We start from the raw sequence: 27,895 nt of genomic DNA, 5'->3' as shown, positions 1-27,895 counted from the left end.
GTTTTCATTGTAGAGGTATTTCACCTCTTTTGTAAGTATTTTATATTTTATATTTTTTGAGGCTATTTTGAATGGGATAGTTTTTCTAATTTCTCTTTCAGTGGACTCATCACATGTATAGAAATGCATTTGATTTATGGGTATTGATTTTATATCCTGCTTCATTGCTGGATTCATTTATTAGTTCTAGAAGTTTTCTGGTGGAATTTTTTGGATCTTCTAAATATAGAATAATGTAATTGGCAAATGATAATAGTTTGAATTCTTCTTTTTCTATGCATATCCCTTTAATTTCTTTTTTCTGTCTTGATTGCTCTGGCTAGAATTTCAAGGACTATGTTGAATAGAAGTGGTGAAAGAGGGCATCCCCGTCTTGTTCCAGTTTCTAGAGGGAATGCTTCCAATTTTTCTCCATTTAGAATGATATTGGCCTTGGACTTAGCATAGATAGTTCTCAAAATGTTGAAGTATGATCCTACTATTCCTAGTTTTTCTAGTGTTTTGAACATGAAGAGGTGCTATATTTTATAGAATGCTCTTTCAGCATCTATTGAGATAATGTCTTGTCTTTAAGTCTATCAATGTGATGTATATTACATTTATTGATTTCTGTTTGTTGAACCAACCTTGCATCCTGGCATAAACCCCACTTGATCGTGGTGCACTATCTTTTTAATATGTTTTTATATGCAATTGGCCAGGATTTTATTGAGAACTTTTGTGTCTATTTTCATTAGAGATATTCGTCTGAAGATTTCTTTCCTTGATGTGTCTTTGTCTGGTTTTGGTAACAGGGTGATGCTAGCCTCATAGAATGAATTTGGAAGGGTTCCCTCCTTTTATATTTCATGAAATAACTTGAGGAGTATTAGTATTAGTTCTTTTTTAAAGGTCCTGTAGAACACGGCTGAGAATCTGTCCAGTCCTGGGCTTTTCTTGGTTGGTTGGCTTTTGATGGCATCTTCTGTTTCCTTGCTTAACATTGATCTGTTTAAATTGTATATGTTCTCCTGATTCAGATTGGGTAGATCATATATTTCTAGAAATTTGTGGGGGTCATCAAGATTTTCTATTTTTTATTGGAGTATAAATTTTTCAAATAGTTTCTAAGTGTCTGTTGTGATATTTCCTTTTTCTTCATGAATTTTAGTAATTTGCATTTTCTCTCTTCTTCTCTTCATTAGCGTGGCTATGAGTTTGTCATATAAATAATTTTATTTATTTTTTCAAAGAACAAACTTTTTGTTTTGCCAATTTTTTGAATTTTTTTTGTTCCAATTTCATTAATTTTGGCTCTGATTTTAATTATTTCCTGTCTTCTTCTACTTTTGGTGTTGATTTATTCTTTTTCTAGGACTTGGAGATGTAATGTTAGATCATTTATTTGTTGACTTTTTCTTCTTTTAAGGAATGAACTCCATGCAATGAACTTTCCTCTTAGTACTGCCTTCATAGTGTCCCATAAATTTTGATATGTTGCATCGGTGTTCTCATTTACCTCTAAGAATTTTTTTATCTCCTTCCTGATGTCTTCTGATATCCACTGCTCATTTAATATCATATTATTTAGACTCCAGGTGTTGAAGTAGCTTCTTTTTTATTTTATCATTGATTTCTAGTTTCATTCTATTCTTATCTGATAGAATACAGGGTAGTATCTCTATTTTTTTGTATTTGCTGAGAGTTGCTTTGTGACATAATACATGGTGTAATTTAGAGAAGGATCCATGTGCTGCTGAGAAGAAGGTGTATTTGCTTGATGATGGATGAAACACTGTTTAAGTCTGTTAAGTCTAAATCATTGATTGTATTATTGAGTTCTTTAGTTTCTTTGTTTAGTTTTTGTTTGGAAGATCTATCCAGTGGTGAGAAAGGTATGTTAAAGTCACCCACTATTATTGTGTTGTGATCTATTTGCTTCTTGAAATTGAGGTTTTGTTTGATATATGTAGATTCTCCATTGTTTGAGGTATAGATATTTATGATTGCTATGTCTTGTTGATGTATGGTTCCCTTAAGCAGCATGAAATGTCCTTTTTTATCTCTTCTGACTTACTTTGATTTGAAGTCCACTTTATCTGATATTAGAATGGAAACCCCTCCTTGTTTTCATGGCTCATGTGAGTGGTATGTTTTTTCCCCATCCTTTCACCTTCAGTCTGTGGATGTCTTCCTATGACATGAGTCTTTTGAAGGCAGCATATTGTTGGATTTTTAAAAAAAAAATCCAATCTGCCAGTCTATGTCGTTTAATTGATGAGTTTAGGCCATTGACATTCAGGATTATAATCGAGACACAGTTGGGATTCCTGTTCATTTTGGTTTATTTTTGGTTTCTAACTTGAGTTGGTTTCTCCTTTGAGAGGATTTTCCTTTAGTGCAGTTCTTCCCTTTGCTGATTTTCATTGTTGTTTTTCATTTCCCCCTCATGGAATATTTTGCTGAGACTATTCTTTAGTGCAGGCTTTCTCATTGTAAATTCTTTTAATTTTTGTTTGTCATGGAAGGTTTTTATTTTATCATCAAATCTGAAGCTTAATTTTGCTGGATATAAGATTCTGGGTTGGCATCCTTTTACTTTCAGAGCTTGGTATATGTTGTTCTAGGATCTCCTGGCTTTGATGGTCTGGGTTGAGAAATCTGCTGCAATCTGAATTGGTTTCCCCCTATATGTAATCTGAAATTTTTCTCTTGTGGCCTTTAAAATTCTATCCTTATTCTGTATGCTAGGCATTTTCATTATAATGTACCTTGGTGTAGATCTGTTGTAATTTTGTACATTTGGTGTTCAATAAGCCTCTTGTATTTGATTTTACAATTCATTCTTCATGTTTGGGAATTTTCTGATATTATTTCATTGAAGAGATTATGCATTCCTTTTGTTTTGTGCCTTCCTCTATCTTGATAATTCTTAGATTTGGTCTTTTCATATTGTCCCATAATTCTTGGACCTTCTGTTTGTGGTTTCTTACCATCTACACTATATGATCAACTTTTTTTTCAAGATTATATATTTTGTCTTCATTGCCTGAGGTTCTGTGTTCCAAGTGATCTAGTCTGTGGTTGATATTTTCTATTGAATTTTTTATTTGGTTTATTGTTTCCTTCATTTCAAGGATTTCTGTTTTATTTTTCAAAGTCTATCTCTTTCTTGACATATTCTTTTGCTAACTGTATATCCTCTCTTTTCTCTTTGTTGGAGCAGTCGATTTTTGCTAGTATTTGCTCTCTTAATTCATTCTTTGCTTTGCATATCATATATATATATATATATATATATATATATATATATGTATTATAGATGGACACAATACCTTTATTTTGTTTATTTTTATGTGGTGCTGAGGATTGAAACCAATGCCTCACACATGAAAGGCAGTTACTATACTGCTGAGCCACAACCCCAGCCCCTTTCATATCATTTTAATTATGTACATTCTGAACTTCTTCTGTGACATTTCATCTACTGTGCTGCCAATGGAATTATTGTATCAGCTTGGGTTGTTTCAGGCACTTTCTCCCCTTGTTTCTTCATATTGTCCATGTGTCTTCCTCTCTAGCAGTGTGGATTCCAGGCATTACAGTTTCTACCTTATAATCTTGTAATGTCCCTGCAGGCTACCAGTACTTTGCCTACAGGAACCTGGATGATGGTCTTGTAGGTTCTGGCTGTTGTCACTAGCTGGAAAGCTGCAGGGGAAGTCACCCTACATATTGGTAGATGGGGCACAGCTCCTACCACGCATGAGGGTCACTCTGCTCCTACCACACGGTGGGCCAGGGTCATGGTCATCTGCTGCTCCTCCTTCCGTGCAGCCTGGATTATTACACAATCTTGACATTGAAGTTGGTCTGTCAGGGGTTAAGTATATCAAAGAGATTCTATATGTGCAAGCATTTATGCAGTTGCATGATAAGGGTCTGAACTGTCAGGAGCTAAGTTGAAGATGCCAAGAGGCACTGCCTCTGGTGTGCAAAGATATCAGGATACCAGAAGAAAGGGTTAAAAAAATTTTCAATCTTTTAAAACCAGTGCTGGGACTCCCAGAACTATTTTTCAGCCTGGCCCCAGGTAGCCACAGATCATCTCACTGTGGGTAAAGGACACCAGACCTAAACTGTGAACACCAGCCCTAAACTGTGATTTTCCTGGAAAAAATTCTGGAGTTTCATCAGATCACATTCTTTGAGGCCAGAAAGTTAGGAACTACTGCTTTACCGGCTTTACTGACTTAGTCAATAGTGTAGTTATCAAAGAAAAATTCTATGCAAGTTTATAATTGGAAAGAAAAATGTTGGGGTTAAAGCTAGGGAATACTATGATTTAAAAATACCCCCTTTATCAATTATCCGTGAAATGGTACTAATATCTGGATCAAATAAAACCTTCCTCCTAGACATTATTCCAAGAACTCTTATGCTAATTGCAAGTGTCACAGAGTATCTACCATGTGACCCAGGCACCCTCTCAGTGCCTTACATATCTTAACTTTTAATCCTTATAATACTATAAGATAGGTACTGTTATTAGCTTTGTTTTATAGATGAGAAAATGGGGCACAGAGAGATGAAAACCATGAATTGAGTTTACATACAGCATTACAAGACCCTTCACATTTGTGGATGATGCAGTTTGTCGAGCTGTAATTAGTGGTTCAGAATAATTATCATTTGGACGTGTCTGAACAGTACCCATGTTGTAAACTTGAAGCACATGCCTAATTATTAACTGGATTCCTACACATGCTACCTCTGGTTTTGTGAATAAGAGAATTTACCAGGTCATATGCAGAGGGGAGCCAGATCCCAGCTCTGCTTAATTAGAATTTGGCTGAGTTACTGTAGTTAAAAAAATGAGGCTACTAATCAACAAAGTAACTTTATTTTTCTAGCCTTTATCACTATGAAAATAAATTTACTCTGGGTACATTAGGCATGTCTGTAAAGCTGAAATTCAACTAAACCTTATCTCTGGGAGGTTAAAGTTTCATGCATTCCAGGATTTACTCCCTTGATGGGGCTTTAGATATAATTTACTCTTTGTCTAGAATTGTGTTTATTCAACAGCTAATGAGCAGGTGACCTAGAAATTTAGATGGACTGTTTTCTAAGGATGTCACCTATAACTCACCTAGAGAAAAATCAACATTACTGATATTAATATTTACTTAACACCTCCATGGCCTATAGTGGTTACTAGGAATTCTCTAATTCGTGTGTGTAATTTATGTGTATCCAGTGGTTTTAGAGATGAAGTAGGAACATTGGCCAAAATGGAGAGCCTCTGGAAAAAATTAACTACAGTGTTTTACCATCTCACATTGCACCTAGACGTGCAGTGGGAATGCAATGCATGTGTCATTCATCCTAACACAGCAAGGGATCAAGCTCCACAGTCCATCCAAGAAGTGGTGTGCAGGAGGAAGCTAGAGAAGAAATCTCACCCCAGGGTCTGGGTTACGGAGAGCCTGTTCTCTCATTCTTACTTTCAGGTGGAGATTATTTCTGTAGGATGATGATGAATGCCTGCTAGAATAGACATGGTTAAACCTCAGTCAACTGAGTTTTGACTTTATATTCAGGTTTTGTTTTATATCAGACAATTTAGATAATTGGAACTGGGTTGATAAAAATTTTTACTTTGGAGATATTTTCTTTGGGGAAATTTGTATGTTAAAAGTCAAAGGCAGTTATACAGAACGTGTTTAGAACACTCAAGAGAATACATTTTCTAAAAGAAAATCTTTGGGCCTCTATATGCCCTTGAAAGTAATAGAATTAAATTTTGTTAAAAGTATTCTAGAAGTGAGCCTTAGTTGAATTTAGGTTAATCTTTCTACTAATTAGACTGAATGGTGAATGACTGAGGTTCTAGTTTACTTTGCATTTAGATATTTCCTCCCTTCCTTCCTTCCTTCCTTCCTTCCTTCCTTCCTTCCTTCCTTCCTTTCTCTCTTTCTTTCTTTCTTTCTACCAGGGATTGAACTTAGGGGCACTTGACCACTGAGCCACATCCCAGCCCTATTTTGTATTTTATTTAGAGACAGGGTCTCACTGAGTTACTTAGCACCTTGGCATTGCTGAGGCTGGCTTTGAACTCTCCGTAGTCCTGTCTTAGATTATTTTTTTTTTCCTTTTAAAAAGAGACTGATCCTGAGGGAGGAAAGGTTTTTAAAAAAAGCCTGTCCCCAGGCATATCCAGCTCTTTTTTTTTTTAAGAGAGAAAGAGAGAGAGAGAGAATTTTTTAATATTTATTTTTTAGTTCTCGGCAGACACAACGTCTTTGTTTGTATGTGGTGCTGAGGATTGAACCCGGGCCGCACACATGCCAGGCGAGCGCGCTACCGCTTGAGCCACATCTCCAACCCCTCCAGGTCTTTCTTTCAAGTGTTTTCAAATTCCTTCCTTCAAGTATGCGGGCACATGTGTGCTTCCTCCAGCTTCTGTGCTGCCCAGTTGACACTGAGGCATTCTTCTCCATGGTGGCAGTCACACAGAGTGCATCCCCACCATGTGTTGCTGGCCATCACCAGAGATCTGGGCTGCTATTCTCCTTCACAGTTAATGCTGTCCCCTTGATTCTGACCCAGGGTGTGGATGGGAGTAGAGGACACCTGGGAAATCTGATGCCTTCCTTTGTCAGGCTTGGGTATATGACCACCCCAAGATTCACAAGGTCCTGAGTCCCCCAGTTCTGTGATTTACATATCCCTCCTTGAATACTACCCTTGGTCAGGCAAGTTGGCAGTTGTAAATACCTTCCATATTCTTCTTCATTATGTAGTTGTATTTTAGACATTTGACAAACAGATATTGAACATCTGTTTTGTTATTGATCAAGGCACGATTCCATGCTAGGAATGCAGGGGAAGGGAATGGGGGAAATCAAGAACGACATTTAAGAGGGAGAGTTGTAGAATTGTTGCCAAAACCTTGGTCCTTGTCCCTGATGCCAATTCAATACCAAGGATACGGTTTTGAGAAAAGTGAAAAAGGTAATTGCTTTTCTAGTGAAGGAGAACACAGGGGACTCCTGTCCCAAAGGCTATGATTCTGCCCATCAACCAGAACAGGGGGCTCTTAAAGAGGTGACTCAAAGGCTACATTCCACATGTTCTCTGTTGGGGTTATAATTCACTTGTTAATTTGGGAGATAGTCATTTCTGAGATCTTTTAGAACCATCCCCAAAGTCTGCATCACTTCATTCCTATGATGAGTGTGTAATTAGGGACAGATAACTTTGCCTAGGATGGGGAAGGAAGATTAGGGAGAATCAGGGAGAGAGGAAGAGAAAGAAACATGTCCATTTAAAAAATAAGTTGCAGTGGCAAAGCAGCAAGGGCTATATTCAAAGCATATCGTGGACACTGCTACAGAATGATTAATTCTACAACCAAGAGCTTTAATGGTAACTGTGATAAATTCTATGAGAGAGAAGCTTATGACTTGGGGCCCAACTTCGTCTGAAGAGTCAACAGAGGTTTTCAGGAAGAAGTGAGATTTGAGTGGTGTTTGAAAGCATGGATTGGAGACAAGAAGGGAAATAGTCGGAGAGACCCTTGTAAGCAAAGAAAGCAGCCTGTGCAAGGGAAGGACAGACCTCTGTTTCCTGAGGAACTGAAAGCAAGGTAGGGTGGCTAAAGTCAGAGAAAGGGTGTGTAGAAGGAGATGAGGGTGGAGCAGACTGTGCTAGGCATTAAAGACCATGTTTAAGACTTCAGAGTTTGTCCTAAAATCTGTAAGAAGCAATTGTAAGGATTTTAATCAGTTGGAGGGGGGAGGAGGAAGAGAGGTGGGGGTGTTTGGCATGGTCCATGCTGCATTTTCAACTGTGCCAGCTGACAAGCGGTAGGGCATGTGTGGAAGGGTGGTGGGTGTCAGAACTAGACATGAGGTGCACACAGAGTAAGCATTTTGCCTCCTGGGAAAGATGGCGGTTTGGATAAGAGTGCAGGTGGAGAGGGAAATGAGTGGATGCAGGGCTTAGAGTGATTTATAAGGTAAAATTGCTGAGTTATTCTGGATTTAATGTGGGAAAAGATCCAGAAGGGATATGGGAAAATTTCCCGAGTTTCCCATGTGCTAGGGTGAGAGAATAGGGTGAGAATGAAGGAGGACCTGGAGCCAGTAAAGGATGCCAAGAAAACAAAACATCTAGGTGGGTAGAAAGAAACGCAGGAGGGCATGGATCGTGAAAGTCAAGGAAAGACCTTGCCCCTGATACTCAGAGCTTGGACTTGCTCAGTAAAATGTCAATACCCAATAATTTCACATCGGCTTATACAACAATAGGAAAGTTCTGGCCACTGACTTCTAGGTTAGAAGTTAGGGTTAGGGTTATGTGAGGGTTTCTCTTCCAGAAGACAAGATACTTAGTTTTCTGTACCATTTGTGTCAGCATCTCGGCTCCACCAACCATCTTAGACTATATCTTCCAAGAACCCATGGTGATTTTCAGGGATGTGGTCCTAAGCAATATTTAGGAACAAAAGGTCTTGCTAAGTGACACGCTGTCTTCAGTGATGCAATCCTCCTGAGCACAATGAAGAAAACTCTCATGATATCATACAGAGTAGCCTGGCTTGCTAGAAATTCCTAAATCTTTTCCTTTTAGATTAGGGCCTTTGCTTTCCCTCAGGATTCCTGAAAGTGTCCCTGAGGTTGTTCTGATAGTCATAAGTGCTGTTCATAAATGTTTACTTATTTTATTATGAATTGTAGACAGGATACAGAATGGTAGGATTATAATTCCTTACCCACTTGCTTTACATGATTACTTTAGCTGGTGAAATGTGAGTGGAAGTGATATGTAGATTAAGAGCAAGTGCAGAGTTCACTATATTCCCTTTTCACAGCCTTGGCAACCACAGAGGACATGTCAACATGTTGCTTCTTTCAGTCTGGTTCCCTCAATGACCTTCATAAACAGAGCCGCTATAATGTTGGCTCTGGGGTTGTGGCTCAGCGGTAGAGGTCGCTTAGTATGTGCGAGGTCCTGGGTTTGATCCTCAGCACCACATAAAAAAAAATAAATAAAAACAAAGGTACAACTAAAATAAATGAATATTAAAAAATAATAATCTGTCATTATCCCATAGCATCTGCAAGAAATAAACTTTGTTTTCTTAAAACTCAGAGATGTTTGTTACTGAATCATAACCTAGCCCATCCTAACTGATCTACAGATGTGCTTCCCAGAAACTCCCTTAAGGGTTTGTGTGAGTTTCAATGGTTTTAGGATAAAATGTTTGCCAGGATTCAAACTCAAAAGAATAGGATTCTCATCCCCCCCCCCCCGCCCCCGCCAAAGTTTCTACAAGAAGTGAGTTTTCCAAGCATAGGGTCTTGGCAGCCTAGCCCTGAGGGATGCCAAAAACACTATGGCAGCATCCATAGCAAATTCTAACAGCAGTGACAGTAATAGCTATCATTTAGCAAATCTTACCATGTGCAGGTACTGTGCTAATTATTTGATGTAGGTTATTCTCTTTTATCTCAAAATAACCCAATAAGTAAATGGATATTAGCAAATCTATTTTCAGAATGAGAACACTGGGACTCAGATTAAATATCTTCTCCAATGGCTAGCCAGAAGCAGACCTGGGATTGGAAACAGGTGAGCTGGAGGCCTAGCCTTCACAGAGTTCGCAGGCATTCTGCTAGGAGGACTGGCTGCTAGTAGCTCAGTTCTTGAGCCACTGTCCTCTGTATGTTAGTGCCCTCGGCTCCTCAGGAGAATGAGTCTTCGCAGTGTGGTCTGTTTCTTTAGGTTTAGGATCTTCCAGCTCAGCCCTAACTAGCAGGCTCCCTCGTAGGCTGGCCAAATGACATATCACTATGAGCTTGTTTGTGCTCCACAATCACATTGATCTAAATTCAGACTGGCATTCTGCCACTAGCTAGTTTCATGGGAACTTTCCAGGTTCCTCAGTTTCCCAATCTGAAAACTGGGAGTACCAATAGTTGGTAATCCATAGGGCTGTTGGAAGGATGGTTCCGGGTTTGCCTCTTTGCCTCCTGACCCACTCTCCAATCTTCCCTGCTCTACTGTATGTCTGGGGGCGGGGGTGACCCTATAAACTCATGCCTCAGGCTCCCTTGATGCTTGTTTTGATCAATAGGAAGGGTGGATCAGTAGTAGGAGGGCAGAAAGAGGGTAGACCCCTCTTTCTCAGGACATGACTTTGAGGTTTAGGTTCCTCCTGGACAGTTCCCTGTCCTTTGTCCCACTTGGCTTTGTCATTGTAACCCAAGGGGGAGAGTGATCTCGGGTTGTTGCTATCTCTGGGTTGCCTCATGGTCCCCTTGTGTCCTTTCATCTCTTCCATGACCTTTTTCAATGGTTCTCTGATTAGAATCCCTCAGCTGAGCTGTTTGGCATGGGCTCTGTTTTCCTGCGTGCTCCTGGCTGACAAAGGCTTGCTTGAGATGATGCCTATAAATTACTTACAATAGTGCTTGGCACATGCTAAGTGCTGGACAAAGGGTTGCTCACCAAATGGACTTCCTTTCTGCCTACATTCTCTGTTGCCAGTTGCCCCAGGGCTGACCCTAGGTAGGCCCCTGAATCACTGTCCACTTCTCCTTCCAGATTGATGAAGAAGCACCTGGGCTTCTGTTCCCTGATTCCTCCTTATCTAATCTTACAAAGTAAAGGCTATGCATATCCCTCCATGACCTTTATGTCACATGCTACAGTTTTATTTTTATGAACTTCTTACTGTGGCTTTACAAGTCCTGCTTTATCTGATCTACCTTGGCTTTCCCCTTCCTCCCTCTGCTACTTTTCCTTTTACTCAACTCCAGTTATCCTGGTCTTTGCTCAATTCTCACTCTCTGCCAAGCTCTGTTCATCCTCTGGGCTTTGGCATGTCTGTTGGCTTCTTAGAGAGTCCTTCTCCGGACTCCTTCCATGGAGAGGCCCTTCCTCACCACTTTAAGGTCAGTGACCTCTGCTATTCTCTGTGACAGAGGCTGTTTGAAGTCCTTGTTTAGCACTTTTCTTCTTTTTCTTACTTGTCCCCATCTTTCCTCCAGCTGTCCATTTCTACACGCCATAGGCCATCAGACTATCAATTCCACAAGGGCAGGGTCCATGCATAATCTTCATCCTTGTATCTTCAGAAATTAGCAAGGTGCCTGGTATGGATCAGGCTCTTGGTCAGAGTGTTGGGAATGGGTGAATGTTGTTGAATCAATCTGTCTTTAAATACCTCTTGTCAAGTTTCCCTAGTTATCCAGTAGTGATAATTTGGGAGTCTGCCCCCTGCCCCTTGCCCCAGGTTTGGCTCTGTTCAGGCTGGTCTTCATCACTGCTCCTTGCCAGGGCCCTGCCAGACACATGAAGCTCCAGTCTCTCGATGGAATACCTAGCTACTGTGAGCTAGGTAGATCCAGGGAAGGCCCTACTTCACATGTGAGGGATCTCACATCCAAACCACAACTACTCCTCAGCCCTGTCCCCTTCTTCAGGTCTAGGCCATGCAGATTCCTACCTGCTTCTCAGACAGCAATCTCTTTTGACTTCAGGGCCAAACAAAGGCTACTGACCCCAGGCAAACAATTTCTCATTTTTTGGTTTTCTATCACAAAATGGTTGTTATTTGCAAGTACTCAAGCTCCCTCAAGGGCTTAATGGACTTTTGGATTTAAAGCAAAGGAGCCTAGCTACACTCCTGAAACAAGGGAAAATGGCTTTCATTCCTTAAGAATGAGCTAACAGATTAAGAAAAAAGATATATTAGCTAGTTTCTTAATTGCCCTAAATCCATACCCTGCCTGAGGCACCACTGGTAGCTAGAAGCCCAGAGTTCTGCCCAGTTCCTGCTGTGCTTCCTTCCTGGGAGGTGAGCCTCATTATATACCCCATCTGGCAGGTGGTGCCAGCACAGATCTCCCCGAAGTCTGAGGAGCCCTTCCTGCTTGACTTGGGGATATTTGATGACCACCTTGAGGGACTGTTGCTCCAACCTGCCTCTTCACAGGGGCCTCCTGTCCCAGTGTGCACATGAGTTAGATGTGGTTGGGTTCATTCTTTGGACATTATGTCTTACCACAATTGGCTTTGGTACGAGGGAAATTTCCTCATCTTCCGTTTTGTTTGCCCAGGAAGTTTATACTATTATAAGCCACAGTTCTATGTACTTTAGGACTTGGGAGAAAATAGATATGTAAGAAAAAATATCACATATTGTAGCATGAGAGCAATAACTCAAGGCTGAGTGAGTAGTTGTTTGGGCTTATAGGTTGGGCACACTCTTCATGGTGCAGGATTGTGAATGGTTCTGCTTTCTATAGTGGGCAGGATATTCATTATTTACTGTTCTGAACTATTCAAATTAGAATTAGAATTGTTCAAATTTGATTTATGATTATACACACACACACCAATACACATATTGGTATATATACTGATTGATGTGTGTGTGTGTGTGTGTGTGTGTAAGTAACATGGGTTGTCCAATTTGCAGTCCAAGTATGGGGTGCAGTTATAGACATTTTCACTCAGTACCACACCTAATATTCCAATCATTCTTTGATATCTCTATTTTAAAGCTTAATATACTAATAAATTTCCTGATGAAGCAGCTTTCAGTAAAAAATGGAGCCTTTGTTCTGCCACAAACATGGTAAAAGAAAGCCAGAGAAGTTCCAATCCCTTCTGATCTAAGGTCCTTTCTAAAAGATAAGGTTTCTTTGCATTGCCATCTCTCAGCATGGCGTTGGCAGGAACTATTTCTAAGCTTTCTCTTTATTTTTTTCATATTTTTGAGTCATTCCGGCAGTAAGATCTGTGCTCAAAATTAAGTATGATTTAGAAATGCTTTTGCATGAGAATCACAGAAGACCAGATTCTAGTGGCTTAAATAGGTAGAGAGTGCATAAAATTCAGAGGTGCATGATCGATGATGTTGGTATGGTCATTGTCACACAGCAAGAGGGGAAGAAAGTGAGAAAGCAGCAGTCAGTGACTGCCGTGTCTGTTCCCTTTTACTTGGAAAGAAAAGTTCTAGAAGTCTTCAAGTTGGCCTTTCTCTTTGCCCAGAACTGGGTCATATGACTGTTCTGGCTACAGAAACAGCTGCAATATTAGGGAAAAAGAGGATCACCATTGGCTTAGATACCGTCACGCATTCTTTCCTCAGAGCTAGATAGGAGATCACCCAGAACAAAATCAGAGACAAGGAATAGGTATGGGGCAGTAAATTCTCAGAGACTGCTCCAAATCAACTAGTGGATTCCAGAATCCATAGACTGAAGAACTTGCTGCTGGTTTTTGTACCTTTTTGGAAATAATTATGAAGCAGGAGTAAAGTAAGTATGCGAGACTGCAAAATCTGTGGAGGAAAAACAAGAGAGAGAAAAGAATTACAGTAGATGGGGTAGAGAGAGAAGATGGGAGGGGAGGGGAGGGAAGGGGGGATAGTAGAGGATAGGAAAGGTAGCAGAATACAACAGACACTAGTATGGCAGTATGTAAAAACGTGGATGTGTAACTGATGTGATTCTGCAATCTGTATACGGGGTAAAAATGGGAGTTCATAACCCACTTGAATCAAATGTATGAAATATGATATGTCAAGAGCTTTGTAATGTTTTAAACAACTAATAAAAAAAGAATAACTGACAAAAAAATCTGTGGAGGAAGGGACTATGCTGTCTTGTTCAATTGTTCAATGTGGTATCTACAGAGTGATGGACATGAAGTAGCTGTTTCATTTTTATTGACTACATAAATAAAGCAGATTAGAGAAAAGATGATGATAAGAACATGGGTCCAAAAAGGATAAATCAATCAGACTATTGCCTTTAAAAGATTTTGATAGACTAATTGTTATATTTTACGTTAAGAACCATCATACTGACTTAACCATTTGGATTTTGACAAGTCAAATTAATTAACAAGATTATTACAGAGAAATGCTACTACACAAATGTGGATCTGTAGCAACTTGAACAGGTGTGCCAGGATAAGTTTTGATCCATGAGTCTGGATCATTCTAGAAGGAAATCTGTTGAAGACAGTGACAGTTATTGGCAAGAATGAGTTGAATGGGTTTAGTATGAGAACAGTGTAGCTCAAATCCCTTCTCTACTACTGTCTATCTTTCTTAGACTTTGTGTTATTGTCATATATTTTATTTCTAAAAATGTTACAAAACCTCACAAGATATTGTTTTTAATTTTGTTGTACTTGTCTTTTATAAAGTGTTTTTAAAATAAGAAAATTATTTATTTTCATATTTATCTATTAAGATCTCAAATTCTTTGTATAGATTCCGATTTTCATATAATAGCATTTTCTTTAACTTTAACATTTCTTTTAGGGGGAGTCTTCCAGTGATGACTTATTTTAGTGTTTGTGTGTCAAAACATGTCTTTGCCTTATTTCGAATTATATACATATATATCCATACATACATACGTATGTATGTGTGTGTGCCCTTGTGTGTGTCTGAATTTTATATTGATTTATTTTCATTCAGTACTATAAAAAACTGCTCCACTATTTTCTGGTTTGCCTATTTCTGATGATAAGTCTGCTGTCACTCTTATCTGTTGTTCTTCTATACAACAATGGCTTTTTAAATCCATGACTGCTTTTAAGGTTTTATTGCTGACTTTAGGCAATTTGATGGTGATATTCCTTGGCAGAGTTTTTTCTTCGTTTTTACTTACATTGTTGAGTTTCTTGCATTGTGAATTTATAGTTTTCATCATATTTAGAAGTTTTCCTCCATTAGACAATTATTTCTTTCTATTCTCCCTCATCTTTCTCACCTCATATTTTCCCTTTTATCCAGGGACACCAATTGCTTGTAATACTGAGTTAACTGATACTTTGTTCAATTTTATTTTTGCTCATTTTCTTCCCTCAGTGTTTCATTTCAGATAGTTTCTATCATGACATTTTTAAGTTCTTCACTCTCTTTTGGTAATGTCTAATCTTCTCTTAATCCTATACAAATGTGTATGTGTGTGTTAAAAATATCAGATGCTAATTTCATCATCTCTAGATGTTTGGTTTGGATCTATTTAAATAAATATTTTCTTTTTTATGTACCATGCTCACTCAATGTCTTTCCTCTATTTCCTTGAACATACTGAATATAGTTATAATCATTTTCAAAATGTCCTTATCTACTTAATTCTATAATCTATGTCATTCCTGGGACTCTTTTAATTGACTGATTCTTTTCACCCCTCTTCACTAGGCTGGAGGCAGAAGCTTCTTTTTGCATGCCTGGTCATTTCATTTTGATGCCTCTGTAAATTTACTTTGTTGAATACTGGATATTTTTGATTTCCTATAAGTGTTCTTTATTCTGGATTTCTCTTTGAAATAGTTTGAACCTTTTGGGGGCTGACTGTTATGATTTGTTAACTAGGATCAGAGGAGTAATTATTGCACGGTTAATTTTGTCCTGCTACTGAGGCAAGACCATTTGCATCATGAATTATGAGGGTTTTTTTTCCCAGCCGAAATACCAGGTTGGGCACTATTCGTGGTCCTGTATGATCACTGAGTATCTTTATGTTCTGACTTGTGGAAACAGGAATAATTCCCTGCTTTGTGTAAGCTTTGGCAATGGTTCTCTCTTCTCATTTATATGTTCTTCCCCAGCCTATATGCTAGTCAGCTAAAGGCTGGAGCAAAGTCTGCACATCTCCATGGTTCCTTCTCTCTTTTTCTTCTCTGATACTCTACTTCCAGCTTCAGCTGCTATAGCCTGCCTGGTCTCCCAGTTCCATCTCCTTAATTGAAGGAGGTTTTCCTGGACTCTCCTCTCTGCAGCCTGGAAACTGTCTAGGTGATAAACCAAGGCAATCATAGGATTCAGCTTACTTGTTTCCCTTCCCTTAGGGACTGTGGTCTCAAACAGATCCATGATGCCTAATGTTTGAAAGCCATTGTTTTATATTTACCTGTTTGTTTTGTTTTTTTTGTTGTTTTAGGCAGGAAAATAAATTTAGTCCTGCTGCTCCATATTGGCCGGCTAGACTAGATTACAATAAAATTATTGTTCTGTTGATAAAATAGATTGCTGAGGGTGTCACCTGTTTCCAAAACAATTCTCATTAAGTAACCTGCAACACCTAGCATGACAATCCACATTTACAAGTAGAGTCACCCTTGTGCAATGGTTGTTACAGAAGAGTGGCCTACAAAGGAATTTTAGGTAAGACAATCTTCCCTTCTGGCTTACATTTTGAAATTCCTCTGGTGCTTTCTTTACTCCATTTCGTGTTACTTTCTTTTTAGCAATGATTCAAACCCTAAGGCTTTTCTTTCTCCTCCCCCACTTTTTTCAGGGACCAATAATCGGCATATAAAATTCCATGAAATTATGGGATTAGAATTCATCTTATTCTAGTTAATATACAGTATTTAGCCTTGAGCTTGTTGCTAAGGTACAGTTGGGGTTGAATAAAAACAGTCTTTTACCTCAAGATTGAAATATTTTAAAAATATGAATACACATTCCTGCTGCTTTGGGTTGTTTCTTTTAAAAAATTTTTTTGTAGTTGTAGATGGACAACATGTCTTTATTTTATTTGTTTATTTTTATGTGGTGCTGAGGATCGAACCCAGTGCCCCACATGTGCAAGGCAAGTGCTCTACTGCTGAGCTACAACCCCAGCCTCAAAGGTTGTTTCAAAAGAGAATAATATTTGCATTTTCAGATAGATTTATAAATAGAAGCAGAGAATGCAAGAGGAGGAATTCTTGTTTTTCTTGTTGCTCAGTTTCAACAAGTGTTTACTGAGCACTTTATTATACTAAAGTATTATAATATTAACTAGGAGACTGAGGCAAATCATTGACATGATTAATTTGTAATCTTATGGAAATCTGACACAGATTGATAAAGACCCCAAGATATGCCAGAGTAAATTTATGAGATTTGTTTCACAGGAAGTGTAATCATTGAAGGTTGGAGTGATAAGGGAAGGATTGGAGAATTAGTTCAGGAAAGAATTATAGAATTTGGGGTAGAATGGTGTGAGCAGAATGAGGAGCATCAGTGCCCATGGCTTATTTAGGAAACATCAGAGAGGTAGGGGGGTCCTGATGGAGAGCAGTGGGAGAAGTAGAGGCCCCCTCTGGGCAGGCCATAATATGCCAGGTTCAGACATTTGGACTCTAGGGAGCTGTGGATGTTTTTTGATTGGGGTTGATGTGCACAGAGATTTGAGTATTAGAGCTTGTGTGTGCAAGAGGGACAAGTGGCTTGAGGACAGAGACTATGTCTTAATCATCTTTGCACTTCCAGATTCTAGTTGTTTGTTGCTTGAGTGCAAGTAAAAGGTTATCTTTTTCTTTCTAAATTGCTATGCTCTTGATAACCATTAGCTTTACCAATGGCATGACAAATATTGTGAAAGAGCCTTTTCCTGTTCAGTGTTATTTTGTTTAAACAACTCAAGTAAGCCAAATTTTGCTTCAGATTTCTTTAAGCTGTCTTTTAAAAAAATATTTTAATAGTAAATTGACGAATCAGAGTTATATATATTTGAGGCACAAAGTGATGATTTATGAATACAATGGGAAGTAATTAAATCAGGCTAATTAACATACTATCACCTCAAATACTTACCATTTGTGTGTGTGTGTGTGTGTGTGTGTGTGTGTGTGGTGAGAACATTTGAAACATATATTTGAAAATCCTTCGGAGTGTAATACTATGTTCACCACTCTGTGCAATACATTTAAAAGGAAAAATGTATCTTTCTGCCGAATGGAGCCTTTGTATCTTTCAAGGTTTATTTTCTTTTTTCATTCTTCATTTTCCTTCTTAGAGGCTCAGCTATTCTCACAGAAATTATACAATGTAGCCTTTTACAAATCCCTGCCTCTCCCAAATTAAATTCTGCATAGTCTTACAAATTGCAAGAAAGGGCAGTTCACCCACACACATACATGAAACCATACAACCCACCCGCTTCCCAACAGCTGGGGGTGTCCCCTGATTAGCTGAGTTCCTTGATTTGGATGAGCGCGCGTGCGTGCACGTGTACACTCACACACACACTCACACTCTCACACACTCACAGCCCCGGCAGCGCAACCATTTGTTTAGGCACGCTCGACTCTCGCGTGTCCAGATCTCACTCTTGGAGCCACTCGCAGTCACAGCACGTGCGTAAGGCCCTCGGGCCAGCCCGCAGCGCTCTGGCCCGCCCCCTGGCGCTGGCCGCGGGCAGCACCCACCATCACGTCACTGCTGCGCGCCGGGCGCGTCATCAGGGCGCGACGTTGCAGCAGGCTCTGGCTGAGACTTGAAGTGCAGGCAACTGCAGCAGCTGGAGCCAAGCTGCGGGGTGGAGCAGCTGGGGCGGGAGGGCTACGAGAGGCTGCTCGGCCGCCAGCCTCGGGACAGGTGCGTGGTCGCCCCTCTCCCCGGACCTAGCACAACGCTTGCCAGTCTCCGGGAGGTCTGAGACCCCGTCCTCCTCCCAGCTCCTGCGTTCTCCCTGAGAAATGGGCCGGGCTCGTGCCGGGGAGGGGTCAGCACAGTTCTTCCTGGGAGACCAGGCTGCGGCACAGGGTCCCTGCGGGGGAGAAAGTCCTCATGCACTCAGTGCCCTAAGCACCTGCTGAAGAGGCCGGGGTCGCCTGCCATCCCGTCAAGTGTGGACGTTGAGGCAGCCGGGATGCTCAGAGAGCTGCTGGCACTGGAGGTAATCCAATAACAGCAGCCACCAGTGATTGAGTGGTCACTGTGTGTCGCACACCGTGCTGGACGCTTTGTGTGTGTGATTCAGTCTTTCTAGCAACCCAAATTAGATGGTATGGTATTATTCCCATTTTCCAGATGGAGAGACTAGACGACGGCATAGAAGTTAACTAACGAGACCAAATCCACACATATGGCACGCAGTGGGGGATTTAAACATCAAAGCGGGCCATCCTGCCCCTGTCCATTACAGATTCTCTGGTTGACTCGCCTCAGCCTAGCCTCCAGACGCCTTTAGGATCCTTTTTTTTAACTCCTTGACCTTGGGTAAACCCAGTGGGGAGGGAGGAGGAACATAGCATGGACTTCATATTAGCACTAGTCTTTTTCCTCTCCTCATCTCCTGATCACTTCTTTTCTCAGGCAGCTGCTTGTTCTCTGGTTGTGTGGACATTCTGCAGAGGAAACTGATAGCTGAGTGCTGAATTTTTCTTTTGTATCACAGAAGAATTTTTCATCCCAGGTGCATTGCTTTACTATTCTCTCCCCTGGCCTGTTACCTTAGATAGTTCCATACATTATATTGTTAAGGGCATGTGTAGTTATTTTGAGGATAATACTAATTGTAGCAAATATATATGTGAGTTGTAAAGAAATCAGAATATGTCTTCTAAAGAATATTGTTATCTGGAGGTGATCTTTCAGGATTTTGGGGGGAATCCTCTAAGGCCAGATGAGAGTAGCTAAAAGCTGAAATAGGGAATAGATATTAAGTTAGAAAAATTTTATATTTTACGTTAATATTAGTGAATGTTTTCCCTTAGGATAGGAAAAGCCTTGTTGAAAAGGATGAAGACTTATAATTTGGATATTCCTAAATGGTGTCTTTCCTTTACAGCTTTGTAAATGTATTAAAAGTGGAAACATTTATTTTAAAGCATCATAAGAAATTAAGACGCTCACTTCTTAATTAAGAAGCTCACTTTAGTTTAAGTGGGAAACTTAAAAAGTGCTATAATTGCCTTTATCCATTTTACATTACATGGTAGGTGTGAGTAAGAATTCCCAGCTTATAGTTTTAAAAAATCTTGTGTGCATACATGTAACAAGTTTAATTAAAACTAACTCATGCCTTTGTTCTCCCAGGAACCATTCAATTATTAAATAAAATGAAATAATTATTTGTTGCATACTTGTAGTAAGTTCTTATTTACCCTTGCAAGTAACTGTTCATAACTGTTCTTTTCAGAAAGTCTGTGTATTCAGTATTCAGGAAGTCTTAGGATACAATTGTTGATCCATGCCCCATCCTTCCCTGCTGCAACAGTCAGGACAGCCTGAAAATATAAACACATCAAGGGCAATTTTTACCCTGACTCAGCAAAGAAGCCCACCAGTTCATTGGATACCCTTTTATGGAACAAAATAATGTAGAAGTCAGTTTTGAGTTCTTGTATTTATTTTCTAGATTCCTCTTTAAAAAGGTGTATATTTTTCTAGCACATGATTTGGGAGCTACACTTTATGACATGGATGAATCTGCATTGAGCCTTGGCACAATAGATGTTTCTTATCTGCCAAATTCATCAGAATACAGCCTTGGTCGTTGCAAACACACAAGTGAGGAATTGGTAAGTTTAAGAAAAGAGATAAATGCATTCAACCTAAGAATTCTCATTTCAGTATTGTTTATGAATAAAGAAACATTGACAGCAACAAAATATAAAAATAGAGACTAATGACTACAGAAACTAATTATTAGAATTTGTGTTTACAAAGTGTAGTAATACTTAACATTTTTTATGGTATTATGAAAGAAAAAATTTAATAGTTGAAATACATTGATTATATTAAAAAGCAAAACATTTGCCTAGGGAAGATCCTAGTAGTTATTTTGGGTAGTGTAATTAAAAGGATTTTGTTTTCCTTCTCTTGGTATCTACTTTCCATAAGTTGTATGTAATAAGCACAAATATTATAACAGAAGTACATTTAAAAAATTAAAGATAGGAGATTGTATAAACCCAGTCTAAAAAGCCTACATATTCTTTTATTATTTTCTCTATTTTAACATAACATGGCATATTTTAAATATAATTTCAAACAGTATCTGCCTTATAAAAAGATGTTTTTCTTTGAGTTATTTTTAAGAATGTTATACAGTGAAAATGTACATGGTGGTAGATGCCTATAATCCCAGGTATTTGGGAGACTGAGGCAGGAGGATTCCAAGTTTGAGGTCTACCTCAGCTATTTATCAGGACACTGTCTCAAAATAAAAAAAATGGGGGCTGGGGATGTAGGTTGGGTTCAATCACCAGTAGCAAAAAATAAAAATAAAAAATAAAAAAAATTATGCAGTGAGATTTGAGTAAATAATGAACTCAAAGAGAAAAAGTTTAATAGTAGAGTAGGGTTTGACCCTAATTGAGACATGTAGCTATCATTTAAATATCAGGCATTAAACTCTCTTGATAGATAATTAAGTGTTTTTAAGTTTTCCATTTAAAATGAAACATTCTAAACCATAAAACAACTTGTTTGCTATGTCAGGCCTGAGGTTTTATTGTGGGAGGAATGTGGATTGCCAGCATAGGGATCCAGGAGTCTGATTTGTTTATCCTGTTGTCAAAAGTCCCCCCCCCCCCTTTTTTTTTGTACTGGGGTTTGAACCCAGGGGTATTCTGCCACGGAGCTATATCCCCAGTCCTTTTTAGTTTTTGTTTTGGGATCTTGCAAAGTTTCCCCAGGCTGACCACAAACTTGCAATCCTGTACCTTAGCCTCATGAGACGTTGGGATTACACATGTCCACTGCGAAGCCTGGCCAGAGTCCCTTTGACCTTCTACAACTTTGGTTTTTTTGATCTACATTATTTAAATTTTTTATTAGTGATGTTAGTTATAATTTTTAATTTTTAAGTGACAGTAATTATGCATGTTCATGGGATGCAGTGTACTATTTCAACACACAGGTACCTATTAATCAGTTTTTCTTTACTGTCCCCTGCCCCAGCCTTTCCATCCTGGTAACCACTCTGTACTCTCTGCTTCTTTGAGATTAGCTCTTTTAGCTTGCACATATAAGTGAGAACATGCAGTATTTGTCTTTTTATGCCTGGCTCATTTCACTTAACACAATGTCCTCTAGGCTTATCCAGGTTGCTGAAAGTGACAGAATTTCATTCTTTGTAATGGCTGCATAATATTCATATATTCATATATATATATATTTTTTTTTTTGAGAGAGAGTGTATTTCATATTTTCTTTATTAATTCATCCATTGATGGACCCCTATAGTTTTAAAATTTTAGATGCTGCATTGAATATGCAATGATTGTTAGCAGCTGTTACTGTTCTTAAGTAATCAACTTTTGTTTATGTGGCAAGCTTTCTTCCAAGTGTTAATCCTTAAAGGGAAAACCATAAATGAAAAATCACTACATAAGACACATAATTATACTACCAAGAGAGAATATGTCATAATTTTCTGTTCTCATGGAAATATCTTTGTTTTAGAGATCAAGTAGACAAGTATAGTTCTCTTGCCATTTAGACTCTATTTTTCCTTAATATTTATTAGGGTGAGTGTGGCTTTAGACCTACCGTCTTCAGATCCGCAACCTTAAAATGGAAAGAAAGCTTAATGAGCCGGAAAAGACCCTTTGTTGGAAGATGTTGTTATTCTTGCACTCCCCAGAGCTGGGTAAGTACATTCCTGCTTGTTGGTCTTTAATAAATAGAGTGAAATTTGTGACAGATGTCCAACTTTGTGTGAATTTTTATTGTTCGGTTTTAATGGGCTTAACTCATTTTGAGTATTGAGATCCATGTTTATTAACAAAATATTATATCTAAAGAAGTTGACTTAATTTTTCTTTCACTATTTAATAAATATTGGTCCTATAGTTAATCTAGTCACTATTCTTGTTCTTTTGACATTTTAATATAATTTTAGGAGGAAATCTAGATCTTACTTGGACTCTTCCAGGTTGTTGGTAGGAGCATTGATATACTACATTCCAGTTATTGAACTTTATGACAACATTAAAATTGTAGCAAGATGGGAGTGACATAATGGGACAGAATCAGAAGTTGAAGCTGTGGCTTTGCTCCTGGCCTTGGCTAAATTTCTGTTTCTGAGATCTGTATGTTGGATTTATGATACATGCAGTCACTAAAATGTTAGGATGAAGATTCAAGAAAGAGTGTGCTTGGCTTTGTTTTTTTGTATTTTAGTGGAAAAAAAAAAATGTAAGCCAGGCAATACCTTTCACGTTCTAGTATAGTATTTTAGAAGTGGGGACTGGGTGAAAGGTAGAAGGGTGAGCTAGCCTGGGAATGTAGGTCTCATGTTACTGTGCACTAAGACAGTAGAGTCACCTTTTAGAAGGTGTATCTGGATGGTAAGCTCTCCCTGCCACTTAAGTTCCTGCCATTTATAGAGGTTGCTTATAACCTGTGTGAATAGCTAACTGTGCTGTGTGAATTTTCTTCTCAGGGTTGGCTTGGCACAAATTAGAATCCTGAGTCTGGTATAAAGGGATTTACTAACACTGGAGTGATTTGTGTGGGTTCAAGCAGTTCACATTAAATGTTCAGGTCTGCTCAAGAATATCTCCTTATAAATATTGCTGCTTCTCAACCAAGTGCCTTATTGCAAGATTTTGGTAGAATTAAAGGCTCATGGAAATTTCCAGTCTAGAAGACAGACCAGTTCAGATTCATAGGATAGTAGAAATAAAGATTTAAAGAGAAGGTCATGTGTATTTTCTTTTGAGAGCTGGAATCTCATCTAAATCTAATTTTGAATGCTTATTCAAAATAATACCTTAACTACAATATTGGACCAAAACAATACCTTAACTATAATTTGCAGTGTGTTCTTAAGTCAGAATAGAGTATAATAAACTACTTGGTGGTTAATGATGGTGTAGAGTGAGTAGATGGAAAGAATATATAGGTAATCAATTTTTGCTGAACTGATGAAGCTGAACTTGATCTTGGATTCATTACCATATTTATTTAAAATAAAAATTTGTTTGAAAACTTTTATATTCTAGTTTATATTTTTATTAACTTTTAAATATTTGCTATAAAAGGAAATTCTGTTTTTCTTTTTTCTTTTTTTTTGTGGTCCTGGGGATTGAACTCAGGGGCACTTGATCACTGAGACACATCCCCATCCCTATTTTGTATTTCATTTAGAGACAGGGTCTTACTGAGTTGCTTAGTGTCTTGTTGTTGCTGAGGCTGGCTTTGAACTAGTGATCCTTCTGTCTCAGCCTCCTGAGCCACTGGGATTACAGGTGTGCATCACCTCACCGGGCCCTTGTTTTCCTTTTCTTTAAAGAGGTTTGACTTAAACATTTTTTACATATTTGGTTGAGTGTATGCCATGTTGTTTTAGCATTTATTTGTGGCATATTTACCTTTTTACTCACATTGGTAAAGATACAGACTTTATCTTTTCAACGGAGCTGTCTTTGGATTATTTTTCAGGAGCACCTGTACAGAGGGTGACCTGTAGATGTGCATTTTCTCATAAGTGACTGTCATTTTAGGGGACCATAGTTTTCAAGATCTAAGATGAAATCCTAACCTCCCACCAGTCTTAATTTTCTAACTTATAGAAGGGGGGTAATAATTGTTATGTTTTGGGAGATTTAGTAATCTAACGATTCCTGCTTGGTACTTAGCATGGTTCTTTTGTATTTTGGGAACAGTGAAATCCCTGACTTCCCTATGAGTGACTTATACTATCTGTAACTAGCTCTTTTTTTTTTTTGGATGGAGGTGAGGAATGGTATAGGTAGGAAAGAGGCACTATTTCCTTTGGTTTAAAGTGTTAAAAATAAATATTTAACTTGACTTTCTTTGAAGGCTAGAGTACTTTTCAATAAAGCACATTTTCTCCTTTGAAGCAGTACCTAATTTTATACTTGAATTTTAAAGTTCATTAAGAACTGGTACTGTGAGCTTTTCACTGTCAGTACAGTTGTGTATTTATGACCACATTTATTTTGTTTTATACAGGAAAAATTTTTCAACCCCAGTATTCCATCTTTGGGTCTACGGAATGTTATTTATATCAATGAAACTCACACAAGGTAAACAGAATTCTCTTATACTGCTAATGAATCTCAAAAGAAAAACTCCATAATATACATTAACATACTTTTAGGTGAATTTATATTTTAAAGAGTGAATTGAACATGAAATTTTTTTTTGTTATTGTTTATTTTTGTTTGTTTGTTTGTTTTTTGGTACCGGAGATTGAACTCATTTGTGCTTTACCATGGAGATTTATCTCCAGCCCTTTTTATTTAGAGGCAGGGTCTCATTAAGTTGCAGAAGGTCTTGCTAAATTGCTGAGGCTGGATTTGAACTTGGAATCCTCCTTCCTCAGCTTCCTGAGTTGCTGGGTGTGTGGTTATCTCTTCTAGTGTTCTTTAACTTATTAGTATACTAATTTTTGCATATGAAGTGTGCCAAAATGTGAGAAATATTTGGGAAGAGGTATAGGTTGACTGTCTTAGCTATTGTCACCATGTAATACTTCAAAAAAGTATAAATTATTAAAATATGTCAGTCTGTAGAGTATTAGAAGATACTTTTCTCTATTGAGTAAATCTTCTTTGATTTATTTACCTAGGACATTTCAAATTCTAGGTACATGAACACAGGCTACTAAGTGCCAGAGAGAGAGAAAAAGATATTTGTTTTCTATGAATCCAGGTTATAGGATAAGAAAGAAGAGTTGGAAGGTTAGTAAATGTCTATAAGGCAAGAGATGGAATAGCCAAACAAAACTAGCGCTCCTTGCAATTCTAAGAGTAGCCACTGAAGTAGATAAGTAGACTCAGCTGATGAAAAATGTTGAAATTCTATAAAAAATTAATGCAAGAAGTCAAATATTTACTTTTGAAGCCTTTCTGATATTACTATTCATAATTAGATGATAAGCTCATACATGAGAATGGTAATACCTGCATATATATTAAAGCTTTTTTTTTTTTTTAAATAGAACTAAAGTCATAGTTCACACATGTATTTTTCCCATTCAGAGCTACTGTTTTCTCTCTGTTTAATTTATATTTATAGGAAAGAGGGTGGACTCTGGACCATCGAAGCATTTTTTTCTGGGTTAAGATCCTGAGATAAGGAGCATATTATTTTCTTCTTGATGTAAATAGACTTTGTACATATAAATTCAAAAGGTTTGTTTATTGCCCTCAGTTGGAAGCAAGTTAGGAAAAGAGTATTGGCTATATTGATTTGGCAATACGAAACTATTCAGTGTAATAAGCTGCCTGTATAGATTTTTAGTTAGTGTTATATGAAGCAAAATGTAACTGTCTTTACACATACATATGCATTTATGCACACCTACATATATGTACTTGCTTACTCACATATAGTATTTCTAGTCAGTTGAAAAGGAAATTCATTGAGACTCTATATTCTAGTAATAATTCTGAAAATGCTTACTGAAAGAAGACTTCAGAATGAACACTAAAAGTACTGGGCTACATTTTCACAAGATTGAGACAAAGTTAAAAAAAAAAAAGAAAAAGAGGCATGAAGAAGAGAAGAAACAGTGATTGATAAACACTTTTCTTCCTAATTATTTTTCCTCAAGTGAGGGCTTTTGGTTCTTTATAGTATAATGAATTCTTATTTGAATTCTTTTGTATATATCACTATGGAGGAAATGATAATGCAGCATTGTATGATCAGAAAAAAAATAGTTTCAAATCGTTACATGGTGAAGACATGCATAATGCTTATTCTGAAAATCGTGTCCCCATCCCTTCATCTCTATTCACCTCATCTAAATACCTCGTAGTTACTGTCACTGACCAAAATGTGCCCTGTTTCTTGGGCATGTAGAATATGAGTACAAATATTAATGTCTATGTTAGTTATGCTTGACGTCTCTCATCCTATCAGCTTTGTTAATTCAGTTTGAGAGTCAGTGATTTTCTTAGAAAAAGTATTATAATAATTAAAAAGAAAAAACTTCCAAATTTTTCTTTTCATAGCCAATAGATAAAACTATAAGCTATGTAGATTACCTGCTTAGTAGCTTACATATATTACATTCAATGTATTTGCCATTTATTGGTATTAATAAAGTCAAATTTTCTTTTGTTTTAATATTAGAATTATCTTCAGCAAAGTAAGACTATTCAAGCATTAACGCTAAGGAAAATTTGTTACAGGAGAACCTTAACTCTGGAATAGGGGACATTAGGCTTTGTTTTTAATAGGAGAAAAAAACTTCTGGAGTACTTTTCTTCTAAATGGTTTTTGCATTGCAGGCACCGAGGATGGCTTGCCAGACGTCTTTCTTATGTCCTTTTTGTTCAAGAACGGGATGTCCATAAGGGCATGTTTGCCACCAATGTGGCTGAAAACGTACTGAATAGCAGCAGGTGAGGGTGGGGACACTGTTGTCAAGGTGGGGAGAGGCAGGGGTGTTTGTTGGAATGAGAATGGGGAGGTAGGTCCCTTCAGTAACCCTTGATTTCTCTGGGACTTTGTCTTGAGAAGTGTTTGTGTTTTCAAACTTTAAATGTTAAGGAAACTGAGGACAGATGGGAGAATGGATGGCTTTGGTGAACGGTGCCATGGAGGAAGAGCAGTCCAGTTTTAGGGATTAATACTTAATGAGTTTCTATTACATGCAAGGCAGATCATGAGTCACTGATGTGGTTGACTTATGGGGTTCAGAGGTGCCAATGTTTCCAGGACTCATTTTCTGTAATATGAATGCCAGGGACCTTGTTTTATAGTCCAAAGAGAAGTGAGTTTGATATTTTTGTCAAACAGTTATTGAGTACATGGGTGTGAATTATTGAAATGGAAAGTCATTGGCAGGAATCTTAAGAAAGGGGCTGGAGCTGGAGCTCAGTGGTAGAGTGCTTTGCCTAGCACATGTGAGGAAAGGGGTTTGATTCTCAGCACCACATGTAAATAACCAACTAAATTAAATAAAGATCCATCAACAACTAAAAAAAGAAAAAAACTTAAGAGGAGTTTTTGCTCTCAGAGGAGCTTGTAAATAGGGGAGGCTGCCTTAGACCCAGAGTGAATAGGGAGGAGGGGCAGGGCAGATTTTTCCCTCTATTCCAAAGGCTTCCTGAAACAGACTGACAATAGACTAACAGGAGAAAAAGGCATGTGGGTTTATTAATGTATATTGGACAT

General features: G+C 38.1%; 1 protein-coding gene across 8 annotated transcripts in view; it reads left to right on the top strand.

The window, feature by feature from the left end:
- The window catches only part of Gpam (glycerol-3-phosphate acyltransferase, mitochondrial), a 70,523-nt gene that overhangs the window by 16,953 nt on the left and 25,675 nt on the right, over window positions 1-27,895 (top strand). For 3 of the 8 annotated variants that reach the window (XM_046449875.2, XM_046449876.2, XM_058581302.1), the window contains 5 exons: window positions 19,106-19,205; window positions 20,183-20,313; window positions 22,266-22,388; window positions 24,719-24,792; window positions 27,007-27,120. In XM_046449875.2, the coding sequence (XP_046305831.1) occupies window positions 20,212-20,313; window positions 22,266-22,388; window positions 24,719-24,792; window positions 27,007-27,120 (413 nt within the window). In that variant the 5' untranslated portion in view covers window positions 19,106-19,205; window positions 20,183-20,211. Of the gene's footprint in view, window positions 1-9,414; window positions 13,317-16,060; window positions 16,184-18,250; window positions 18,386-18,438; window positions 18,687-19,105; window positions 19,206-20,182; window positions 20,314-22,265; window positions 22,389-24,718; window positions 24,793-27,006; window positions 27,121-27,895 lie in introns of those variants that run through there. The other 5 variants (XM_046449877.2, XM_058581303.1, XM_046449878.2 and 2 more) reach the window with 5 other exon arrangements.

The sequence above is a fragment of the Marmota monax genome, unplaced genomic scaffold (genome assembly GCF_021218885.2).
Source record: "Marmota monax isolate L192 unplaced genomic scaffold, Marmota_monax_Labrador192_F-V1.1 WCK01_AAM20220418_F8-fsc00004, whole genome shotgun sequence".
Classification (NCBI taxonomy): Eukaryota; Metazoa; Chordata; class Mammalia; order Rodentia; family Sciuridae; genus Marmota; species Marmota monax.
Note: the sequence above shows the minus strand (reverse complement) of the source record. Positions and strands in the feature narration are given on the sequence as shown.